This window comes from Pongo pygmaeus, chromosome 6 (genome assembly GCF_028885625.2).
Source record: "Pongo pygmaeus isolate AG05252 chromosome 6, NHGRI_mPonPyg2-v2.0_pri, whole genome shotgun sequence".
Classification (NCBI taxonomy): Eukaryota; Metazoa; Chordata; class Mammalia; order Primates; family Hominidae; genus Pongo; species Pongo pygmaeus.
In genome coordinates, this window is record NC_072379.2 from 155,929,409 (window position 1) to 155,948,383 (window position 18,975).

Consider the following 18,975-nt stretch of genomic DNA (forward strand, 5'->3'; position numbering starts at 1 on the left):
AGCCCAGGAAGTTGAGGCTGCAGTGAGCTATGACTGTGCCACTGCACTCCAGCTTGGGTAACAGAATGAGGCTCTGTTTCAGAAAATAGAAAAAAAAAAGAATACTCAGATAGCTTAGAGGTCTTTATTCTTAGGACAAATTAGACCCTTACTATCATTTGTCTAGTTTTAATTGTAACATTTTAACTGTAATATTTTTCAAATTACCTCTTAAGTTTCCCTCCAGCTAAATGGTCCTAAAGGAAATTATTTTCCACATGAAAATTATAACAAAGTAAATTTAAAGTAGCTGAATATCAACAGGTGACTAAAATTAGGTATGCGTGACCCACAGACATTTTCTCAGACAGGGCTGTGTGCCCTGAAAGAAGTGTAGTGTCAGGAATCACATTTCGTAGATATCAGGAATATGAGTTTTTAGGGTGGTATCATGAGCTGTTCTCTTAACTGTTTTAGACATTTGGCACAAAACATTTTTAAGAATTCTTTATTCTTAAAAATCTCAACTGTATATATAAGCTTATTGCTCAGATATAAGAACATTAGTAATCAACCAAAAGTTAAGTCATATTATTCATTTATTATTTTCTATAATATATCTGAATATAATAAAATCATATATACTTTTTGGTGAGAAATTTTCAATATAGGGTTTGAAATTATTTTTATATCAATGTCATAATTAGGAATATATGACTTATACTTCCATTTCACATTTGTCATTGCTAAGCCTCTGTGAAAGCATTGTTTATTTCTGTTTCACAACAAGAGCTAGAGAAAGCCCAGGGTAAAGATAAATAGGGATTACCAAAACCCCAAATAAAGACCTCTCCAGAAAAGACCCGTTATAAAACAACGTCCCTTCATCAAGAAGTGAAAAAGAATAATCTACTTTACCTCCTGTAAGATAATAGACTATATGGGACCCAAATGAGAAATATGTGAAAATACTGAAAATAAATTCAAGCTGATTTGAAAGAGTAAGTGTTTTTGTTTTACTACCATAAGTACAATAAAAACAAATTGTATTTGGACCCTAAATAACTTACAAATTATAGAAAGAGCTTCCAAGATGAAAAATAACTGTAAAAATAATTACAATATAGAAATTATTAAAAGCATTTCAAAGACTGTCATTTGCATTTGAGAAAAATTTTCCTCTTTAAAGGAGAATTCAAAGAATAACACAAAAAATCAACCTCTCAATTGTTTCATGATTAAGCGTAATAAAGAACATATCAGCAATCACACAGAATCTATTCTTATAAAATTCGTTGCAACATTCAAAATATTTTATTGCATAGAATTTTGAACATCTATAGATAATTAGTTTGATCTTGTTCTATTTTCACCTTGTTTGCAAACATCTCCTTTAATCACCCTGAGAGTCTATTAAACTACATAGTAAATTGTTTACTAAAAATACAGACATCAAATCTCCCCAAATTTTGGATTCTGAAAACTTAAGCATAAACAGGCAGCAAAACAATGTTTTGAAAAATATATTCATTTACATGGCATTACTTTTGCAGGGTTCTAATAAAAAATTTTAAGTACAGATTCTTTGTGTTTCCTATGAAAAATAAAACCATCATTTATACTAATTCTATTTAACCAAGAATACATGGTCAAAATTTTTCTCACAATCTAATTCTTTGTGGCAAGTAATATGCTTATAAAATTTACTTAGTGGTGATTTTTCAGTTAGTACAAAATTTTTCATTCAAATATAACAAGCTATTTAAAAGGAATTATTTAATAAATATGTCATATCACACCATGTACTTAAATCTAAAGCCTGTGATGCATCAACAATAATAGTGGGCAAATTTTTAAAAAAGAAACATGCCCATTGAACACTTTCATTTTTGAAGCAAAAACATCACCAAATTATTTCTTTTATACTAGATTCAATGTATTTCAAGTTATAATCAAATTTATATTCTTCACTAAAAAAAACTGTTGAAATAATAGAGAAATTACATATATAGAGATAAAATATGATTTTTCTTGTTACTGCATTTCTCATTTCATTGTAAGTGATGGGGCGCTGCTGGCTGATTTCACAGTAGCAAAGGAGACCACACTAAGGTCAGGGTTTCCTTGAGAGAGGTGACAAGAAAGACTGAAAAATGTCACAGCTTGGAATCTGATTGCTTAAATACATCCTCTATTCTAGTCTTATAAGCTTTTCAGCTGGTAAATCAAAATCCTGTTATACACTAGGATAATATTCATGACAATTCTCTATATTTTATCTTCTTAAAATCAAAGACTCAATTCTAAAGGGTTAATAGAGGAATTACAAAGTAACTCTCTAGTTTGCATTTCCCATAATGCTAAAATAAAGCTTTTTCTTTTAGTCTAGAAATTTGCTTTTTTAATACTGTGAAAAGCCTCTATGAATCTGTTTAACGTATTTATTTCTTTTCATCTATTCAATGCCACTGGGCATAACATGTAATGCAGTGCGTGTTGATATTTTGCAAAGCACCACATGACTCACTGTACCCTAATGCACTCCATTAATCCTGTTTGGACAGCTGGGTCCAGGCATTTGTTAGCTGCATTTTAATTGTTCCATCTTTCTTTTTTTTCTTTTTATTTATCTCTATGGCAAACTACTCTGGAATTTAATTTGTTGGCCTTCAAAAAGTAAATTTTACCATTAGTTTGTTTTCTTTGTATTAAAACTATACTCAGCATGTAATTTTCTTCCATAAAATCGGTATATATTAATGATTAGCAATCAATCTTAAATAACAGTACAGTGAATGAGTTTCATAAGTATTAAAATGATAGGCTGGCTGAAATATAACAGAAATTATTTAATAGACTGTCATAATATAAATGATAACATTTAACATCAAATCAGGTTGCTAAAGAGCATACTTTCGGCATTTTCAAGATTCACATAAGCAGATGTCAAAACAATTACAAGTCCTATAAAGCAAACACAAAAGAAATAAGACTATTACACACACCAGTTTTTTATTAGTTTATGGAACAGTGGTCCCTTTACATTTATACTTTAATTTTGTTTTCTATTACAAACATGAAATCCTTTGTAAGAATTATGAAGATAACTACAAAGCTTCTACTTTCTTTGCACAGCCTGCATCCCTGATATCTGTAAGTCTTCAATAAATAATGGAGGCAATATGAGAGCTAACGCAAAAGCAACTCCAACTTACCAGCAATTTTTGTTATGAGCAAGTAGCTAAAATTTAATGATCGAAATTTTCCAATCATTTGTGTGCACTCTTAAGTCAAAACCTAAGTCTAGAGAATTAGATAGAAATGCTTAATGGAAACTTTTGTCTGAAATAATATTTAGTGAAGAGCTCAGAATATGGTCTACGATAGCATTTTATACAAGACGACTAAGGGAAGACTTATTCAACTATTTCAATGACAAAGCAAAAAGCTGTTTTTCTTTTAAAAGATTATCAAATTCTCCGTAAACTGAAACATTAAGAAAATGACAGAAATGAATGACAGGCAAGTAGGAACTCTCAAGGGTGTCCTTTGAATCAGAGTGTGTTCTCAGAGATTACACTGCTTTCACCTCTATTTCGTGGACACAAAGCAGCTTAAAATAATTTACAAATTTTCAATTTTTTAAACCATACTAAATTATAAATGCTCAAAAACTTTTATATAGAAAAATTAGTTTAATGCAGTTTCCTCACTAGAGGACTCGAAAGCCTAACTTATAGATGTGTCAGTAAAAACAAAACACAACAAAAAACCAGTCCATTGTTTGGAGAAAGAATGCTTTTAAGTGTTTAAAAAATAAATAGTCTTTATCTGATAAAAGTATTTGTCTTGGTATGCCCCTATACATAAAGTATAGAAGTAAAGGTGTAAAATGATGTAGGAAGAAACACTGTATTTCAAAGGTAATCTTTATGAAAAAGTTTAGAAAGTAAATGTTAAATAAGTTCAGTAAAGACAGTCTTTAAAAACATGGATCTTTAAGTGAAAATTTCTCATTGAAACTTACCCAGTGTTCTCGACATCACAGGCAGAGCAGAGCTCAAAACCAAGATGGACACACAATTTCCAATGATCTGTTATGAGAAATGAGAAAGAATATTGGGCAGTTAAACAGCAGGATGACAGTCAAACCCAGTAACATTCTGAGAAATTATTGTGCATTCTAGTTACCTAGTGTACTTTGCCGATTTCTTAATGATACTTACTATTCAGTACAGAATTTTCAAATAATAACACACTTTTAAAATAAAGTTATATCTGTAAGTTCTAGAAGATGTTTACAGTACCTAGCACAGATATAGTTATAGAATACTTAAATTACTTGACACCTACATAATGCATTTTACGTTACTGATTGCAGTTGTTAGTTTCAAAAGGCTCTGCCTGTCAAGTAAAAAATAATTAACATATTGGATACTTCTGACTACATTTTTAAGGCCAGAATATTGCTTAAGATCTCTTTTATCACATCTTTTTCTAATGTAAATTGTAAGATTTAAAAAGCACCAGAAATCCAAAACCTCTAAACTTTTATAATAATGCATCCCATGTTTATTCTTCCATAGTAAATAAGAGGAGTTGAAAATAAAAATTAATATTTATGATCACTTAAACTAGATACTAAATATCTCAACTACTTATTAAGTTTAAAGAAATAGCTGTGTGTGTGTATATGTGTGTGTGCGTGTGTGTGTAAAATAACTTCTCCCCTTTAAGTAGGCTAAAAATATAAAATAAAAACAAAACAAGCTTTCAGCTCTTATTAGTTATTCTTCTTTGTCAGCCTATGGGAATATTTTATAAAGATTCAGTCACTATATACGGCAACAGCCTTTTTATTCTGAAGCCAATGACATGTTGTGGAAAAAGTCAAATTAGCCTCAGACTACAAAATGTTTCTGAATAGAACTCTTCCGTCTTACTTTAATTATTCAAATTTGAAATACTTTGTCCCTACTACTTGTAGCAACTAAGTTCTTCAGACTTCAAACAAGCTCCCTGAAGTACAGTTAGCACAATCCAAGTTACTCATTAGCAATACGTTTTCTTTAGAGGAAAAAGAGTCCTTTCAGGAGCCTTCTATAGCTAGTTAACAAGCTCTGCAGTTCTCTGCATTTACAGTGAATGGACGCCATCCAAATTAAACAGGGTACATCCCTTTCCCACTCACTCAGCATTTTGAAAATCCTCCAGTTTGTGTTGACACAACTTACAAACAAATACCTATCACTGCAAATGAACCATTCAGGATGACTATTAAATAAAGCAGTCTGTCTGGGAAGGCAAATGAGAGGCCACAGTCACCTAAGACTCTACCTTACCTTTGTCATAGTTGTGTCATCTTTCTTGGGAGTAAAGTTTCCAAAAAATCGAAGGCTGTAGAAGCCGACAACAGAGGACACCATAAGATAGCTGTGAGAATCAAGGGAAAAAACTCTCCAACAGAATGCAAGTTTCCCAAGTTCTTGGCAGTCTCCAAAAAGTCTTAAGGCCCATAGGAAAAGCAAAACAAAAAGCCACTTTAAGTGCTTGAGGAAGACTAACCTGTTGTTTTCTCTTCTAGACAAGTGTCTTAGTAAATAACCACTACCCCAGAAAACTTGGTATAAAATTTGTGGATAGGCTGAACGTTCAGTTAAAGAAAGGATACAAAATCAAAATGATTTCAAGTGCAGCTCCCACAAAACCAAACGTAGAAAGAGAGGCATTTCCTATTCCAGGCCCCTGGGGTGGGAGAAAGACACTTTTCAGAATTCGATGACACCATTATATTGGTTTCCCTAAAACAGCTGTTTCATAAATATAAGACAGTTGAAATTATGAATGTTTACTACTTTGAAATAACATCTAGACTTTCAAAGGCCAACAAGACATGACATTAGACTGATTTCATCAACAAATTCAGGCACCACGTTAACAATTTTAACAAGCTCAAGAAAAATTACTTATCTCGAATGTAATTTAAGTTACTTGTCAAGATGACATGATTATGCTTACTGTTATAAAACGGGGCAACTTGCCACTTGAGGAAAAAAATTCTGAATAGTTTTGGGAAAGAGTTTTTAAAAACACAATAGAAAAATAAGAATAGAATACATAGCTATCTGAATGCTTACACAACATACAAAAATTACACAATTCAAGTATGTCAAAATTAAGCTAAGAGTAGAAAGAGAGTAAATGTACATATCCTGTTCCTATACCTGAAAGTTTCTTTTGCCCAAATTTTCCTTGGGAATTCAGAGTTACAAAAGATGTAACTGTTAACACAGATTTTTAAAAAGTAACGCTATAAATTTTTTCCTAAACAATTAGCCCTATCTCAAAAACTATCTTTACCTAGAACTTAAAAAAAAACACAAAAAAGTTACTATTTCTATAATGAGATCTGAAAAAATCATTCCCTACTGAAGTAGAACAGTATTTTCAAAGATTACTAATAAAAGAAACTATCTGAATGTTTTACTAGTCAGCACAGATTACATCTAATAGAAACACCAGGGATAATTAAGAATCTACAGTCAGCCCAATAAAAAATAACTTTTTGACAATCTTTTGAAGAAGAAATAAATGATGCTGGTAGAAAGCGATGGGGTTCAAGACACACTACTCCAAAATATGGGACCTGGTATTTGAGAAAACCTAGGAAGGTCACACACTGATCTGCCTCCTTCTCCTGCGAAGCAGGCCATAAGACCCCCATCTGAGGGTGCCCCCTGCAACCCACCCAGAGGAGAGGCATATGTTTATCTCCGGAGACACGAGGACAATGAGAAGAATATGAACAGGCCTTGCTAAATCCCCCCTGTTTATAATCATTAGATCACACCCCTGTTTTCCAATCATACTTCCCACTACTGTCCACTCTTCACCAAACCTGAGCATAAAAGTACACAGCTTTTTCTGTTTCTTTGGTCTTCTTCATTTCTGAAGACCCCTGTGATACGTAAAACTTATCTTGAATAAGTTTGTCAGCTTTTCTCTTATTAATCTTTTGTTATAGGCATCTCAGCCATGAACCTTCCAATAGGTTAGAAAAAGGTATTACTTCTTCTCCCCTACAAAAGCTTATTGATCAACAGAGATAATACTTTGGAACTATGCTATCTCAAGAGAAGCCACGTAGGAAGGATTCAGAGTATCTTATTTTTTTGCACAATTATACAGGGATCTCCTATAATGTACAAGTCATTCTCTACTAAGCACTAAGGGGGATGGGTACAAAAATATACTATAGGGCTTGGGACTTGTTTTGTTGGTATAGTAAAATGGGTTAAAAGTGACTAGGAAGTCAGTATAGTAAGCGACTTCCTGTTCTATCAGTGGGTTTGGGTATAAAACTAAAGAAAGAGATAAGACTGTACATGGCAAAGGGTAGTTTCTTGTCTGTCTGAGGATGAGGCACCTGGAGCATGATGGTGAGCTTGTACTCATGGAGAAGAGGCTGTAACTGAATACAACAACGGCAATAACAGATGGCACAAGGTCCTGGAAAGACTCAGGTGGGGGGATCTGAATCAAGACTATGGCTAAAGGAATTTCATATAGCTAAATGAATTTCAGTAAAATCAAGATAAACTCTGATAAGAAATCTAAAAGGAAATTCCAACACTTGAAAAAAGGCCCTGTCAATCCAAAGTAAAAAATTAGAAACAAAAATCACAGTTTATATTATAAAGGCTCTTTGCATAAAGAAATTCATACAACTTGAAGTATATACACGCACAAAGGTGAATGTTTTCATTTGCTTACTTGAAATACTCAGGGTATAGACAGAATACTTTTGCAAAAGAAAGACATTTTAAAGGATTTTACTTTACCCTTGTTCCTTTTGGCATTGCTGTTTCATCAACCAATAGGCAAAGAATGTTACAAGCCACCAAGAGGACCGAGATGGACTACAAGACAAACAGCAAACTGTCAGCTCTCAAGATTTTTCACCAATACAAAATATTAAAATATAGGTAACCAAATATATGTTTCAGAATAGAAGGAAAGCAGTCAAGACCAAAACGCTATATATAAAACTAATCAGACTACAAACAAGAACTGAAGAAATTCTAAAAGATTCTGCAAGTTATTGTAATTTCAAAGCTTGTGACAAAAGCTGGTAGTATATAGATACTTTTACTAAGTGATCTCACCAATTGGAAACACACAACTCCACAGACTTAAAAAAGTGGTAAAATATTATCAGAACTAATTTCATAATGTAATTTTCATATTTTATCACAGAATTTAAAGCAGGTTATCTGCAACACCTTGTTTTCTTAATTTTCAATGAAAACAAAGACTGAATTTCCTGCTTTCATGAAGAAACAGATAATCTTCAGAATTTTTTTTAAATTGCCATTAATTTCCATTTTTGCTTTATTGGATTTTCATAAATAAAGGCATAGACGGATTTTAATCCTGTTGATAGAAAACTAGTTTACAAGAAACTATTTAGCTGAGGGAGCTGCCATACTCAAATGCTAAAGTAAATAAAATATAATTTGCTTTTATTTAACTAGGCAAATAAATTCTTACTGTCTCAATAAGAAGAAGAACCATAACAGCAGGATACACCAAATTTCTTTCCCATGCTGAAGCCTTTTTTCGCCTCTCTATTAAAAGGAAAAACAAAATAAAACAAAGTTTTCTCCAAGTTAACATTTTCATTCCATAATGCTATTATCTGTTTTTTACATAATTTCTTTTTAAAAAACATAAATTACTTTTAATTTTCCTCCATAAACTATAAAACCTAGAGATAGGGCCTTGCTCTGTCACCTAGGCTAGAGCACAATGGTACAGCCACAGCTCACCGCAACCTCCTAGGCTCAAGTGATCCCCCCAACTCAACTACCCAAGTAGCTGGGACTACAGATATAGGCCACCATGCCTGGCTAATTTTTTTAATTTATTTTTTGTAGAGACAGGGTCTTGCTATGTTGCCCAGGCTGGTCTTGAACTCCTGGGCTCAAACGATCCTCCCCCTTCAGCTTCCTAAAGTGCTGAGATTACAGGCACGAACTACGATAACCAGACAAAAATCAGAGTTTTAAAACCAGTTTGCTACATTAAACACCTCAATCCTGTGATGCTTAAATTTCAGCTCTGTGAAGACATCTCAATCGTTAAGGAAATATATTGTTGATATACAGCTGACTCTGAAAATACAGACATACAGTAGGCCTTCTGTAGCCACAGGTTCTGCAATAATTTTCTATCATATGTGGATTTTGGTACCCATGGGGGTTCTGAAACCAGTCCCCCACGAATACGGAGGGCCTACTATATTTGTATTTCATATAGATCTACATATTGATATATATATATATATCTGAATGAATAAAGTTATATGAATAAAAATCCCTTCTATTCTTTTTTTTTTTTTTTTTTTTTTGAGATGGAGTCTCGCTCTGTCTCCCAGGCTGGAGTGCAGTGGCGCAATCTCGGCTCACTGCAACATCTGCCTGCCAGGTTCAAGTGATTCTCCTGCCTCAGCCTCCCAAGTAGCTGGGACTACAGGCGCATGCCACCACGCCCGGCTAATTTTTTGTATTTTTAGTAGAGACGGAGTTTCACCATGTTAGCCAGGATGGTCCCGATCTCCTGACCTCGTGATCCACCCACCTCGGCCTCCCAAAGTGCTGGGATTACAGGCGTGAGCCACTGCGCCCGGCCCCCTTCTATTTTTAATATCCCAAAGATAAGCACTTCTAGTTTTCTAAAGGCTGGAAGCAAACTTCTACTTTTACCTATAACACCAATCCTCATGCTAAGAACAAGTAGAAAAGATGAATCAAACTTAATTTTTTAAAAATCTGTATGAACATATCGGAGAGCTATCAAGACAATGAAAACTGAGGGGCCAATATTCTGTGAAGTGAACTGAGCTAAGACCTCCAATTTGTACTACACCTTCTTCTGCAAGACATTTCCCGATGTATAAATGGCATGGACCCAAGAGGTTGAGAAATCAATCGGTAAAAGGCAATGATTCTAAAGCAAACCTTTTGGCAAACACAGAGCCAAGAGGACAGACATTGGCATTTGGGGCTACCAATGCAGTCAAAATTTGAGAGGCTATGATCATACGGAAAAGAAAAGGGCAAAGAAGTGAACCTGGCAGACAGTGCCACTTTCCCTTCAAGACACCAGTGGCTAAGAGGTCGAGAACAACAGAAAGATGCAACTATGAGGCTGAGAAACCAAGCAAAGCTTCTGTCAGGCTCATGTTTCTTGAGAGGTAAAAACTAAAATTCATTAAGAAAATGAGGTCATAGTCAATAACTAAGCAACTAGGCTTTCAATTAGGACCAGTGAAAAGCTATGCCCTAGTATGAAGAAAGGACAAAGTGGAAATAGACCAGTCATCGCAAAGACTAAAGCCTGGCCTTGAATGATCTCAAGCCCAATGGATTAGACTGCTATGTCCCTACTGTAATTGTCCGCCAGAAGCAAAAGTACATTCTCCCAAAAAGAAAACATGATACAGAGTTTCTATAGTTTTGTATAAGAAATATCTGGCATTCAATTAAACATTACCAGATATGGGAAAAAGAGGCCAGGCACGGTGGCTCACACCTGTAATCCCAGGACTTTGGAAGGCCGAGGCAGGCCGATCACGAGGTCAGGAGTTTGAGACCAGCCTGGCCAACATGGTAAAACTCCGTCTCTACTAAAAATACAAAAAAATTAGCCAGGCATGGTGGGAGGCACCTGTAATCCCAGTTACTCAGCAGGCTGAGGCAAGAGAATCACTTGAACCATGAGGTAGAGGTTGCAGTGGGCCGAGATCAGGCCATTGCACTCCAGCCTGTGCAACAAGAGCAAAATTCCATCTCATAAATAAATAAATAAATGGAAAAAGAGGGGAAAAAAAGACAATAGAAACAGACCTCCAGGTGATCCACGTATTGGATTTATCAGAAAGATGCTTTAAAATAAATGATTAACATATTCAATAAAATAAGTGATAAATGGAAAATTTTGCAAGTAAATTTAAATCTATAAAAAATAAACAGAAGATCTAGAACTGAAAAATAATGTAACTGAAATGAAGAACTCAACAGTTTTAACAATAGTTATGACATAGCTGAAAGAAAGCAAAATGGAAGACAGACCAGTAGAAAATATCAGACTGAAGCATGAAGATAAAAAAGGAGATAAATACAGAAAAGAATATAAGAACGAAAAAGTCTAGCATGTGTGTAACTGCAGCCTGAGGAAATAAGAGAGAATGGAGCAGAAGCAATATCTGATAAGACAATGGCCAAGATTTTCCCAAATAGATAAAAGACATCAAGCCACAGTATCATGAAGTGACACATAGATTTCAAGAAAGATAAATACAAAGAAAACCAAATCTAAGCACATCAGAGTAAAATCGCTAAACAAAGACAAAAGGAAAATCTTTAAAGCCCTTTGAAAGAGCAACAACATGACTTTTAACAAGAAACCAGAAGACAGTAGAACAACATCTTTCCAATGCTGATAACTACCAAACAAAAATTTTTAGTATGTTTTCCAACAAACAAAAACTGAGAGAATCTATTGCCAGCAAACCTCTGTTTTTCAAACAGAACCTAAATGAACATTAGAAATGTAAAAACAAAAATACAAATCAGGAACATATGAATTAGAATACCAAAGAAACACCACTTCACATCCACTAAGTCAGTAAAAATTTTAAAGTCCAACATTGTAAGTATAGGCAAGGATATGGATCAACAGGAATCCTACTCATGCCCAGCAGGAATGCAAACTAATATAACTATGTGAGAAAACCATTTGGCTTTATCTACAAAGTTGCACAGGCACATATACAATGATCTTGTAATTCCATATCTAGTATGTACCCTGAAAAAACATATATACCAAGAGTTACATACCAGAATGATTATAACAACATTATTTGTAACAGCAAAAAACTAGAAGCAGATCTAATATCCACCAACAGCAGGATGACTGAAGTAACTTCAGGAAATATAATATTATTAACAGAAATGAAAATAAATGAACACCGTATTTGATTTTCAAGAATATAACACTGGACTTCCACTTCTGAAGCTGTGGCAACAACAGGGACCAGTTTGTCATCCAGCCTGAAACAATTAAGAAACCAAAAAGTACACAGATATGAAACAACAGTTTCCAAGACACTGGACATCTGATCGTGGAAGAACAATGACGCCTGAGACACAGGAAACAAACCACACAAGCCCTTTCTGACCCAGCTTACTGTCTTGAGAGTTTCCAGGCCATGATGCAAGAAGGAGGAACACAAGCTGAGCCCAGCTCATCCCTTGAGTTGAGAGCATGAAATGGGAATCTGGGGAGACTATGTCAGCTGGAGTCTGTGCAGCAAAGTGCCAGACAGGAGACTGAAGCACAGAAAAAGAACTCCAAGGATCTGCAAAGAGTCACCCTTGAGTATTCAGTAAAGAATTCATAAAAAATTCTCAAGTACATCGGCTCAGGCATGTGAAGAAACAACCCAGGGCTAAAGAAAGAACCACCCCAAAATATGAAAAGAAACAGCACTCGACAATCACAAAAGGCCAAAAATAGTTGCTTCTCCCACAAGACAGTACAGAATGTCATCAATCACAGGACATTGGACAGAATCTGTAGAAGGGTCTTGCCTCAGCAGTGGGGAATACTTAACCCTAGAGGCAATGATCCCCCGGTCCAGCCTAAAAAGTCTTCAGAACAAGACACAATAACATCAAACTGTTTCCAAGTAACTTAACTGCATTTCAGAACAAAGTTCCTCACTTACAGAACTACTATAAGTGGCCAGGCATCGTGGCTCATGCCTGTAATCCCAGTACTTTGGGAGGCTGATGCGGGCGGAACACTTGAGCCCAGGAGTTTGAGATCAGCATGGCCAACGTGGCAAAACTCCATCTCTATCAAAAAAACACAAAAAAATTAGCAAGCGGTGGTGGCATGCACCTGTGGTCCCAGCTACTCAGGAAGCTGAAGTGGGAGGATCATATGAGCCGGGGAGGTGGAGGTTGCAGTGAGTTGAGATCGCACCATTGCACTCTAGCCTGGGCGACAGAGTGAGACTCTGTCTTAAAAAACAAAACAAAACAAAAGAAATACTATAAGTGAGGCACCCAACAAGGGTAAAATCTCACCTGACAAGGTAAAATTCAAAATATCTATTTTCTAATCAAAAGTTTCCAGGCATGCAAACAAGCACAAAAATACCAGTGATTATGAGGAAAAAAATCAATCAATCAAAACATATCAAGAACACAAACGTTAGAAGTAGCAGACAAAAACATTAAGTGTTGTCATAACTATATTCTATATTTTCACAAAGAGGGAGGACATAGATTGAACGTGTTAATTAGAGACATAATAGAAGATACAAAACAGGCCCAAACAGACCCCCAGAGATAAAAACTGCAGATGGTAGCAAAACAAAAAAAGCAAAAACCACTAGATGAGATTAAAGGCAGATTAGACATGCAGAAGATTGCTCAAAGTGAAGACACAGCTATAGACGCTAACCAAACTGAAACACAGCAAGAAAAAAAACTGAAAAATAAAGGAACATCCTTAAGCTATAGCCTAAAATACATGTAACTGGAGTCCCTGAAAAGGGAAGCATGAGGAGAAAAGAAAAAATATTTGGAGAAGTAATGGTCAAAAAATTTCCAAGTTAGTTGAAAACTATAACCTCCTAGCTCTAAGAAACATGAAGAAAACTACTCTAAGTCGTATCACAATCAAATTGTTCAAAATCAACAATAAAGACATCTTAAAAGCAGATACAGAAAAAAGACACATTAAAAGATAAGTATGACAGATGACTTGTTGGAAATAATGCACGTGAGAAGGCAATGGAGCAACATCTTTGAACCTCTGAACCTTTGAAAAGTCATTTTGTATATATATAAAACCAAAAAAAGTGAATAAATGTAAACTTATCCTCTCCCCAAACTGTAAGATAGTCTTTATTAATGATTTTGGGCAGGTCAAAAGTTTTAACATAAAGATTTCATAAATTTTCTAATATTTCAGACTACAGTAAAGTCTTTAATAAGAAACCAAGGCCAATACACAAGTCAAGAAAAAAAAAGTACAATACCTAATTTTGTCTTAAGAGTCTTTACATTTTCAAGTTCTTGTTCCAACTCCATTATGTTGTATTCCACTGATGAAGACAGCCCTGTTCAAAGCAAAAAAATATTTAGAAGTAAAACAGAACCCCTAACACTATAGAACAGGTAGCCGTTTAATTAAAATCTAAAATAACACATGGCAAATCCTGCTAATTGAAAATAACAACAAATGTTGCTGTGATTCAGAGGAAAGCACGCCCATATATTTACCAATTAAACGTTCTTGCTGATTAAACACTACACGTTTCCACAGAGTGATATAATGGACTATGGAGAGTCAGAAGGGAGAGGGTTGGGATGGAGGCAAGGGATAAAAAATGACATATTGGGTACAACGTATGCTACTCCAGTGATGGGTACATTAAAATCTCAGATCACACCACTATACATCCATGTAACCCAAAACCACCGGTACCACAAAAGCTATTGAAATAAGAATATTAAAAATAAACACTACATGTTTCCTAGAAAATTTCTTAACATGGTAAAGTTCTAACTTGATCTATTAATGATCTTTTCTTAATTACAAAAGCAACTTGGGCTTACTATAGAAAGTGAAAAAAATCAAGATCCCCTCTTCTCTCTCTCACCTCCTTAAAATGACAATTGTGAACAGCTTGGCTGATGCTTCCATACCTTTCTTCACATTCAGAAGCACATTCATACATACATATGTATCATATGCATGGTTTTTATTACATGTTTTACATGAATGGGGTCAGACATATTACTTTACCATTTGCTTTCCTAGTCAATTATATGTCCAAGTTGAGAGCTGAATAACATTCCATAGTACAGATGTACTACAACTTTATTCCCTTTACACATATTCAAGTGTTCAACTTTTTGCCACTAGAAACAGTGTTGCAATAAACATTCTTGTATGCCCATCCAGTACATTTTGGTTCTAATTATTTCTGTAAGACAGATTCCCAAAACTTAGATTGCTGAGTAGGGTATGAACATTTATAGAAGGTTACTTCCCCCAAATATTGTAATAATTTAAACTATTGTAATAATTTATACTTCTATCAATAGCTTTGAGAGTATCTATTTTCCAGTATCGTCTTCAGCACTGGATGTTCTAACTCTTGAACTCTACCAATGTGATGGGTGGAAGATGTTTTCTTCCTGTTACCTTAACATGCATTTCCCTAAATGTGGTTGGACATATCTCTACGCATTTATCACCTGAATTTTCCCTATTCATATTTTCTGCTTGTTTCTCTAATGGTGGATCTTTGTATTCTTTATATTTTATCTGTTAAATTCTGAAACAGAGAAATTAAAATACCCACTACAACTGTACTTTAAGTTCTCTCAGTTTTTAAGAGTGGTGTTTTTTTTTTCATTATGCATTTGTATTTGACTGCTGAGACTGGGAGGTTCTGTTTGCTAGGGTTTTTTTGTTTTTGCTTTTGTTTTTCATCCTAGACTGTTACATCTTCCTTATGAATCATATATTTTATCATTTCATAATGACCCTGTTTGTTTCTAATGCCTTTCAACTTAAATTCTGTTTTGTGGATTGTAAGTTCTACTTTCTTTTTGTTTTTACCTTTCTTGCTTGCTTACTTACATACATTTATACACACACCTTTCATTTTAATCTTTCTTTTTCTCTTATCCAGCTGAATCTTACTGGAGGTTTCAACTGTATCAGTTAGAGTTCATTGGCTATAGGCAACTGAAATAGACTCACTAGTTAAAACAGAAAAGGAATTCATAAGATAGAACCAGCAGGAAAATTTTCTAGTAAAGAAAGTACAGGAAATGGGCAGCGGAGAGTTCCAGGTGGCAGAACAGATGGACAGTTTCCTCATATTGTAACAGCTGGGATGACTCAGTCCCGAGTACTCCCAGTCTGTATGTCACTATGAGGAAGAATAAAAGTCTAGGAAGCAGACGTCCTAATGGCATAGCTTAGAGTCACATGTCAGTTTCTTGGAGAGCCACGAACTTTGATGAGCAGTTCTGCCAATCTCATCTAACCGGGGAAATCCACAAATCCAAATCAGGTTCTTTACTAGAAGAAAGGGCAATAGATGCTTGTAGCAAAAATGATAAATACAGGTTGAATAATCCAATCTGATAAACTGTTCTTTAACTGTCAAATTCAGCCCATTTACACTTAGTAAAATATAGAGCTTGCATTCAGTATTATTTAGTATAATAGCTGATAAACTTTATTTTATACTTTCTATACTACTTGTCTTAATTTTAAATGATTTTTTTAAAGGTTTTATCTTTATCAAAATGAAGCATGCACATAGCTCAAAGTGTCAAACACATGCATGGGTTTGCTGTCATGTCTCCTCCCTCCTGAATCCATTTTCCCAAAAGTAGCTGTCCAGCTTGTTCTTCTGGCACTTGTCTTCCCATTGCAACTTCTGGATTTCCTGCACAGAGCATTCCCACTGTGGCAGGTGAGGACGCAAGTGTCTGAGCCACACACCTCTTCACTCCTCCCTTTCTCTCAATATGGCCATAATGATCACTTTAGCTAGATTGATATTCAATGTCTACATTATTATAACAACCAAAATGCCTATCCACATAGCAAACTATGACCAGCTTTCCTTCTTTCCTTAACATTCTTCCCACCCCCAGAATTAGCAATAATTTTTCTTTTACTTAATTTTCTACGTACTTAACACAAATTCAAACCCAAAACATCCTGCCAAAGGTCTTTATTTTCTCCTGGTTTTTATATTCCTCAGTTATACTATCAACTTCATTTTCTTGAAGAAATTTCTCCCAGTGTCTTTAGACCTGCCCACCCTAGATGGATTGCCCTCTGTGCCTCCTGCACACTTTCACCCTGGGACTGCCTGCCCGCGTCTCCTGTGGAGCATCTCTTATTTCCTACACAGCCCTTATCTTTTCTTGATTTACTCCCTTGCTTAGATGGTGCGTATCCTCCAGTGGCTTGCTAAGAAAAGGTGAATGTGAGGTAAATTTTTAAAGACTATACAAGTCTGAATACTTTACCTTTGCTCTTACATTATAGTTTGATTAAGTATAAAAAATCAAGGTCAAAACTAATTCTCCTTCAGAATTCTGAAGGCATTGCTTCATTGTCTTCCTGCTTCTAGATTTGCTTTTGAGAAGTCTGAAGCTATTCTTATTCCTGTCTTTTTGAATGTGAACTGCTTGTCATTTCCCTTTCAAACTATGTAGGATCTTTGTCCCCAGTGTTCTTGATGAGAGTCCATTTTCATGTACTGTGTTGGGCACTAGATGATCCCTTTCAAGCTCCAAATTCATGTCCTTTAGATCTGGGAAATCTTCATTTCGTCATTTCCTCCACCACATTTTCTCTCCTCTATTTGGAACTCCTCTAAGTTGGACACTGGATCTCCTGAGCTGGTTCTCTAATATTCTTAACTCTTCTCTCCTATTTTACCTATTTTTGCCATTTTGATCTATCTTCTGGAAAAGTTCTTTATCTTCCAATCTTTTTGCTATGTTATTTCTAAATTTCAAGGATCCTTTTCTGCTCATTGAATATCCCATTTTTATGGAAGCTGGTCTTTCTCATGAATGTCATCTGTATCTCTGCCAGGACATTGACGGATTTGTTTTGAGACATTCTTCTCCCATGCATATTTCATCTCCTCCAAGCTCTCCTGTTTGATGCATATGGGAGGCTTTCCTTGGATATGTGGTGAGCCTTAGTTGTCCATATTTAAGACTGACGCAGTAGGAGGGCGGAGCAAGATGACCAAATAGAAGCCTCTACCGATTGTCCCTGCTGCAGGAGCACCAAATTTTAACAACTACATACAAAATAGCACTGTCATAAGAACTAAAAACCAGGTGAGCACTCACAGTACCTGGTTTTAACTTCATATTCCAGAAAGAGGCACTGAAGAGGGCACAAAAGACAGCCTTGAATCGCCGATGCCAACCCCTCTTCCATCCCCCTGCAGCGGCCGTGTAGTGTGGATAGAGAATCTGTGTACTTGGGGGAGGGACAGCACAACAAATGGGGGACACAGAATTGCACCAATGCTGCCCTGTCACAGCAGACAGTAAAGCTGTGCTGGGCTCAGCCACTGCATGCCCACAGAAGGAGCATGTGGACCAGCCCTAGCCAGAAAGAAATTCCCCATCCCAGTGGTCAAAACTTGAGCTTCTCAGCAAGCCTCACCATCACGGGCTGCAGTGCTCTGGGGTCCTAAGCAAACTTGAAAAGCAGTCTAGGACACCAGAACTGCAATTCCTAGGCAAGTCCTGCTGCTGGGCTGGGCTTAGAGCCAGTGGACTAGGGCAGCATTTACCAGACAGAGTGGCTAAGGGAGTGGCTGCACCACCTCTCCACCAACCCCAGGCAGCAGAGCTCACAGCAAGGAAAGTGACTCCTTCCTTCTGCTCGAAGAGAGGAAAGTAAAGAGAACTTTGTCTTGCATTTTGGATAACAGCTCAGCCACAGTACAATACGGTACTGGGCACAGTCATGAGGGCTCCATTCTAGGCCCTAGCTTCTGGATGACATTTCTAAACACACCCTGGGCCAGAAGGGAACCTGCTACCCTGAAGTCGGGGACTCAGTTCTGGAAGGATCCATCACCTACTGACTAAAGAGCCCTTGGGCCCCAGAGATCCAGGAGTGACATATAGCTAGTATGCCATGGGCCTTGCTTGGGAAGACTCTGAGACATGCTGGCTTCAGGTCTGATGCAGCATATTCCCAGCTGTGGTGGCTACAGTGAAAGACTCCTTCTGCTTGAGAAAAGCAGAGGGAAAAGTAGAGTACTTTGTCTTGCAGCTTAGGTACTAGCTTGGTCACAGTGGGGTAGAGTATCAGGTGGGCTCTTGGGGCCCCCGAAACCAGGCCTAGGCTATT

At 36.1% G+C, this 18,975-nt stretch overlaps 1 protein-coding gene across 11 annotated transcripts in view; it reads right to left on the reverse strand.

The window, feature by feature from the left end:
* The window catches only part of LMBR1 (limb development membrane protein 1), a 208,915-nt gene that overhangs the window by 37,729 nt on the left and 152,211 nt on the right, over window positions 1–18,975 (reverse strand). For 9 of the 11 annotated variants that reach the window (XM_054493923.2, XM_054493924.2, XM_054493922.2 and 6 more), the window contains 6 exons: window positions 14,093–14,173; window positions 8,530–8,606; window positions 7,821–7,898; window positions 5,651–5,724; window positions 5,322–5,412; window positions 4,007–4,073 (listed from right to left, as the gene is read on the reverse strand). In XM_054493923.2, the coding sequence (XP_054349898.1) occupies window positions 4,007–4,073; window positions 5,322–5,412; window positions 5,651–5,724; window positions 7,821–7,898; window positions 8,530–8,606; window positions 14,093–14,173 (468 nt within the window). Of the gene's footprint in view, window positions 1–4,006; window positions 4,074–5,321; window positions 5,413–5,650; window positions 5,725–7,820; window positions 7,899–8,529; window positions 8,607–14,092; window positions 14,174–16,420; window positions 16,544–18,975 lie in introns of all 11 variants that reach the window. The other 2 variants (XM_054493930.2, XM_054493928.2) reach the window with 1 other exon arrangement.